Raw genomic sequence first — 6668 nt, 5'->3', positions numbered from 1 at the left:
TGATCCGGGCTGCAGGGTAGCATGGCTGTCCTCCGTGGTGAAGAGTTGGAAGCTCTGCTGGAGCATCAGATAGTGGTTGCAGGGGCCCTGAGTCATCTGCACTGGAGTGATCATCTCTCTTTTCGGAGGAAATCTGAAGTGGCTCTGTCCTTTAGGCGCGACTGAGAGCGGATCCTTTGCATCTATTTCAGGTGTTTGAAGATTTCCTTGTGTTTCTGGCGGTGGATCCCAGGCTCCTTCCAGCAAAAAGAGCAAGCAGGGGTGCAGCAGAGTATTCCCTATGGTGCGACGGGGAGGCGCTGCGACACAGTGCATTTCAGCCCTGCCCTGGGGATGGGACCTTGGGCGATGGGACCGTCGGAGGGCGTTCCGGACAAAGGAGGACCCTGAAATGGCTATGAAACTATGGATGTTTGCTCTGAGAAGTCGGAGATCTTCTGGCAGGTGTAAAACAGCGGAGGCGATGAGAATATTGGCGACAGGACGCTGGGAAAGAGTCCTGCACCACGTGAAATCCGGCGGGGGTGGGCGGTGGGTGAGGCAGTTGCAGATAAGACGGCTGGAAAGTGCTGCGGACACAGTGAGAGCCCACGTCGCAATGAGACGAGAGGCTGTGGGCACTGGGGGCGGTGTTGCACTCACTTTAGATGCCGAGGTGGCCAAGATTATTCGCTGTGGGACAGTGGGAGGGCTTTGTGCTGAAAGCGACGCGCAGCGGAAGCGATGAGAATATTGGCTGTGGGGCGATGGGCGGGCGTTTCTCACACAGGGGAGCCCTGCTTGGCTCTGAGATGAGGAGTCCGCGTTGCGGACAAAGTGAAACCGGACGGTCGCGAAAAACTGCTGGTGGTGGGACTATGGACAGCTTTGAGACAAAGTTAAACCCTGCGGAGGGATGAGACCACCGGACGACGGATGCGTGTGGTCCACACAGGGGACCCTGGAAGTGGCGACGAGACTAATCGCTGTGGCAGGATGGAAAGGCGTTGGGCACACAATGAAACACGGTGGCAGCGCTGAGGCTTTTGGCTTCGAGTTGACGGGACGGCTTCGCGGACAAAGTGAAAGCGAGCACAGGTGATGAGACAATCGGCTTGGGGCGGTGGCACCGCGGTGTGGACAGAGTTAAACCGGGCGGTGGGGGTGAGACTGTGAGAGATGGGACGATGGGAGGACCTTGAGCACAAAGCGGAGCCAGGGGGAGTCAGTGAGGCTCTAGGCTTAGAGCCATTTTGGACAACGTGAGAAACAGCCAAGGCGATGAGACTGGCCATGGGACCCTGGGAGTGCATCGCAGCCAGAGGAGAAGTCAGCGGTGGCCGGGACACAAAGAAGCATGGGACGGTTTGGGGGACTTTCTGGGGCTGAGGAGGAACGCGGCCACCACCTGGGTCAGGGACCAAAGAAGTGTGCGCCCCTGGAATGCTCTGGAATTTTCAGGGTCTCTCAAGGATTCAGCCTTGAAGTGGGGGAGTAAGTCTTGAATAGCTGAAAACTAGGACTATTTTAAAAAGCAGAGCACTTTATTTGTTTGAATTAATTTTATATTGAATTATATACTTATTTTAAAAGAAATATTTCACGTTTCCAATTTTATAATAAATTTATAGAAGGCATTTTAAATATTAAGCATAGAATATTAAAATATATTTTGTATATAACAGTAGCATTTTATTCAACTTTATTTAAACTATATTTTCTGTGTACTAAAACAAGTATTTAATATCATTTTACTTTTCTATCTTTCATGGATGTAAACTTAATATTTTCAAGATGACTTTTCACTTATTTTTAATTGAGTGAATTAGCATGTTTGACAATTTCTAATGACCCTCAAGACAGTCTTAAGTAATTTTCAACTCATGTTCCTGAAACCTCTTTCTGACTGAGAACTACGTTGTTGGAAATAAGGGTTGGAGTGTACAAGTAACTGAGAACATTTAGAAGGTCAGAATTTTTCATTTACTTTAGTAAGAAGTTGATAAATTAAGTGGAATTTGCCCAAATTTTATTGGCATAAAGAAGGCTTACTTTGTAAGACTCTCAAATGTAACGTGGTGTGCATTTTCCCCCAACTGAAAAAAAAAAAGAGGAAAAAAGCCCACATCATATAGAGGGGCCCTCCGGCATAAGCCGTCTGGTACATTTAAAGACGTGAACAAGACAAGTGCAGGTAGACTGTGTGGATACATGGAGAGCATGCATATAACTCGGACATTCCTCATGGCTTCCTTGCATTTTAAATTCCTCAAAGGTAGGGGCCAGAAACTCTACTACTCTGCAGGCTTGTTTTGCAATGAATGTCTTCAAGGTGCTCTGCAATTTTTAATATGTGTTGTCACGAAAATCAAGTTCACACTGAAACTGCCACATTGACTTTTGTTTCATAATTTATTTCTCGTATAAAAGTTTAAATAAATAAATAGTGCATAAATCAATTTAAAAACAGCTTAGTCTTTAACTGTCCATTGAAATCAGTGCCTTGCATCATCATTTACTTCAAGAGCCTCTGCTGCTGAAGAGTCTCACCCCAAAGTCACATTGTCCCTTCCCAGAGCCACAGGTGGGAGATGTTCAGTCACGGAGATAACCTGTTAGGCTCTTCAGGAAAGAAAAGTTCCTGAGCAATTGCACTTGCACGACTGTCCAGGCACACCTGTTGTGCTCCTTGGACTTGAGGTACTGCCCGAGGTTGAAGTAATATTTCCGCAGGTGAAGATCGGTCGTGTCTCCCATAGTGGAGGTTTGCTTCTGCATTATTTCCTTCTGGATTGGCTCCAGACGATTCATCTGCCCATAGAGTTCCTCACGGAGGTGCTCAATGATGGCGTCAGACCAGCCAGTGCTGGAGAAGTCTCTGGTGAGAATATTGAAGATGTGCTGGAGCATCTCATACATGACCAATACGGCATCTTCCTTCCGGAACTGCTGTGCTTGCTTCATCTCCTCAGGCATCTGGAAGTCCATCCTGAACTCGAGGCAATGTTGAGGAGTTGAAGGTAACTGCCACAGGAGGTTCTGGCACACCTCAAGGCTCCGCCCTTGTTGGAATCGAAGCAAGCTGTAGCTCCTACAAAGAGCTGTGGTGGAGAGACACAGCAGGAAAACCATCTGGAGGAGGCACCGGTAGGTCATGGTGAAATCAGGCCCAGGTCTGCCTGTTCTGCTAGTAGGTGCTGAAGCTGAGTCTTCAAGAGTTTGCAGAGTGAATGTCCTTCCTCCTTGAGTGTGGCCTACTTATAGAGGGTGGCCCTCCTTTCTTACTATTTGAAAGGAATTTCCCACTTTCAGGTCTCCCTTTCACTTTTCCCGTGTCATTTGAATTATTCTTTGCCTCTAAAACTCTTTTTCTTTAAGCTCCTTGCTATTTTAATTTATATATACCATGGGGAAAAAAGATATAGAAACTGAGAATTTCTAATGTTTGTAAAGTTTCTCTGAATTGCTGAATGTTAAAGAAAAATATAAGCCAAATCTTTTGAACTTGATTATTACAGGATTCGTTCATTTTGAAAGATTTTTCTTTTTTTTCTTTTCATATTATGAGATTTGTGGAGAGGGGGCCTTGTTTGTAAGAGTTTTTCATAAGAATTAGGTTTCATTCTCAAATCTGCTATTACCAAACATTAATACTTGCAGTTTATGATTTTAACAAAGGCACCTATTTTTTTCTATCTACAATAGAGTGATGTTCCTGGAGGGGTGGGAGAGGTTCCAGAGGGAGGGGAGATATGTATACCTGTGGCTGATTCATGTTGCTGTATGGCAGAATCCAACACAATATTGTAAAGCAATTATCATTCACTTAAAGCTAAATATATATATAAATAAAAAGAAAAAATAATGTATATAAAAAACAAAATAGAATGTTGTTAAACTAAGTTGTTCTGAATTGTTTTGGAGGCCTTAGCCATAAGGAGCAAGACATCACATAACGTTATCAACCTTGTTGTTTTTTAGTCGCTAAGTCGGCTCTGACTTTTTGCGACCCCATGGAATGCAGAATGCCAGGCTTCCCTGTCCTTCAGTACCTCCCGGAGTTTGTTCAAACTCATTATCACTTCATGGTAAATGGATGGGCAAACAATGGAAACAGTGACAGACTTTCTTTGCTTGGGCTCCAAAATCAGTGCAGATGGTGACTGCAGCTAGGAAATTAAAAGACCACTTCTTTTTATATGAATGTGCAATTTAAAATTTTCTGGAGGCCACATCAACAGAGTAAACAGAAAAAAGATAATTTTAACAGTATATTTTACTTAACAATATTTCTAAATGTTAGCATTTCAACATAAACCAATACAAAATTAGTAGTGAGATAGTTACATTCTTCTTTTTCATAGTGCCTTCAAAATAGAGTACACGCTGTTAGTCATAGTACAGCTCAGGCTGGACTAGACAAGCGCTCAGCTGGCCACATGGGGTTGTCAGCTCCATGGTGACCAACACAGCTCAAGATGGAGGGAGCAGTACCAAAACAAGACTAACATTAAAAATCAACCACTTTTTTTATATGAGCAATTAAAAGTTGGAAAATGACATTTACAAATGATACCATTGACAATAACATAAAGTGTCTACTACTGAGAAACTGTCGTAGCCAGAGGGGGCTAAGAAGACGTGGCAATTACAGGTAACGGGGCATCCTAAGTGACATCCCAGAAGAGAAAAAGAACATTAGGTAAAAGATGAAGGAGATCTGGGAATTCCCTGGAGATCTAGTGGTTGGGACTCTATGCTTTCAGGGCAGGAGGCCCGAGTTCCATCCCTGCTCAGAGAACTAAGATCCCACAAGTCTCAGAACCAAAAATAAGAAACTAAATAAAAAGTTGCTACAACCAGAGTGTGTGTGGGAGGGGGCCGGGGGAGGGAGAGGCATTAGGAGTTCTTTCTAAAGTGTAGACTAGGTAATTTTTAATAATAGTTTGTGACTGGACTGGCTCTCTGTGGCAGTAGGCGGGCTTTCTCCAGTTGGAGCAAGCGTGGGCTGCTCTCTGGCTGAGCTGCTCGGGCTTCTCCCTGCGGAGCTCTCTCCTGCTGCAGAGCACAGACTCCAGGGCCCAGGTCAGTAGTTGTGGGGCACAGGCGCAGGGGCCTCTCAGCACATGTCATCCTCCCTGAGCGGGGCTGGGACCCAGGTCCCCTGCACTGGCAGGTGGGTTCTTAACCGCTGGCCCACCAGGGAAGCCCTAGACTTTAATGCTTTTCAATGTAGCATTGACAGGCCCAATTACCTTCCCTTTTGGCCTCTAAGGACAAGTGTAGAATTGAAATTTGATTCAGATTAGATGGCCAGAAACTAATGAAGAATCGAAGCTTTCTCTGTTACATTGAGATTGTCTTTTTTTCCCTCTTGATCATCAATAAGGATTAAGCAACTTGCCCAACTAATTCTTCTTCTGAGTGAGCAAAAGACATGTAAGCATGTGATGAGGTGGTCAGCATCCGTGAGAAGGGAATACAGAGTCTACAATAGGAGACTGCCAAGGTCGCCTGCTACTGAGACTCACACTGTCTGTCATTTAGTGAGCAAGTATTTAGCAAATGTTTCTTAACCACTTCATGAACAAAAGAAGCAAATGCTGCCAATTTATTGGACTATTTTAAAAATACCTCTCAATAAACTTTTGCTACTGGCTCGATTATATATTTTTCACATTCTTTCTGAGGTGTTTTTTCCCCAACATATTTATTATTTACTGTTGTTGCAAGAATGAATGAAACAGTTTTTTCTAGTTTTTAATGAACTAGGTTTTCCTTGCATTTTCATATACAAACACATATCAAAACAGTTTTGGTTTTTAATCCGGCTAACTTTACAAACGCTATATCTAAAAGTATTTGGTTGGATTTTCAAATTTTTAAATAAATGTATGTTGTCTGCAAACAGAAATTTTAAAGGACTGAAAATGTCAATGGTGATGATCATATAGAGCAACTGCTATTTGGTGTATAAATTTGTACTTTAAAAAACATTTTATAGCATAGTTGAAATATGCACAGCCAATGATTTAGTAACTCGAGCAATCACCCTGGGAAAAAAATCAAGTCATTATGCATCAGGATATAAGTAAAGAACATTTATACCAGCACTACTGACTACAGTAACAAACATGAAATGATATAAAATCCCTAAAACTGGCATAAATAAATAAGTTGTTATCTATGCTTATAATAGGGTTGTTAATAACAAGATGTAAGAAGCACAATAAATGCACAAACATAGTAGTGAGTAAGAGAAACTCAACTCAGAAGAAAACACAAACCTTTTATATAAACGTATACAACATTTAAAAATAGGCCAAATGAAACTGGAGACATTTTGCTCAGTAACCTAGAGAGCTCCTATGAAGCTTCAGGACCGCAATGGAAAGTCTGTCTCCAGGTTGAGGGAAGAGTGTGTCTTCCCACCTTCCAGCTACGGCCTCGCTTTCAACCTCTCTCAGCACCTGAGGCTGAATCCACCCAGGCTGGGGCTGCCCTGTGCTCACAGCCAACAGCTGGTGGGCCCAGAGCCCCTCCTCAGGCCTCCCACCTGGTATGGAGAGGGACAATGTGCAGAGCAATCTAAGTGCTTCTGGTTGCAGTCTTCTCTCTTGCCCTTTCTCACACCCTGGACATCTTGTCACAAGTCTTGGATTGACTCATACAGTTTTTTTCTAGCTCGC

The 6668-nt window shown here is 43.6% G+C and overlaps 1 protein-coding gene across 1 annotated transcript; it reads right to left on the bottom strand.

The window, feature by feature from the left end:
• Positions 1–717: 717 nt before the first annotated feature.
• Positions 718–4834, bottom strand: LOC114113206 (interferon beta-2-like). Its single transcript, XM_060409529.1, has one exon. The coding sequence runs from the start codon at positions 3133–3135 to the stop codon at positions 2575–2577; it is 561 nt and encodes a 186-aa protein (XP_060265512.1). The 5' UTR covers positions 3136–4834; the 3' UTR covers positions 718–2574.
• Between the last annotated feature and the right edge of the window lie 1834 nt (positions 4835–6668).

Source organism: Ovis aries, chromosome 2, assembly GCF_016772045.2.
Source record: "Ovis aries strain OAR_USU_Benz2616 breed Rambouillet chromosome 2, ARS-UI_Ramb_v3.0, whole genome shotgun sequence".
NCBI classification, from domain to species: Eukaryota; Metazoa; Chordata; class Mammalia; order Artiodactyla; family Bovidae; genus Ovis; species Ovis aries.
Note: the sequence above shows the minus strand (reverse complement) of the source record. Positions and strands in the feature narration are given on the sequence as shown.

What these genes read in the sequence shown, in the direction of transcription:
- LOC114113206 (XM_060409529.1), bottom strand. Translation starts at nt 3,135, where the DNA reads ATGACCTACCGGTGCCTCCTCCAGATGGTTTTCCTGCTGTGTCTCTCC.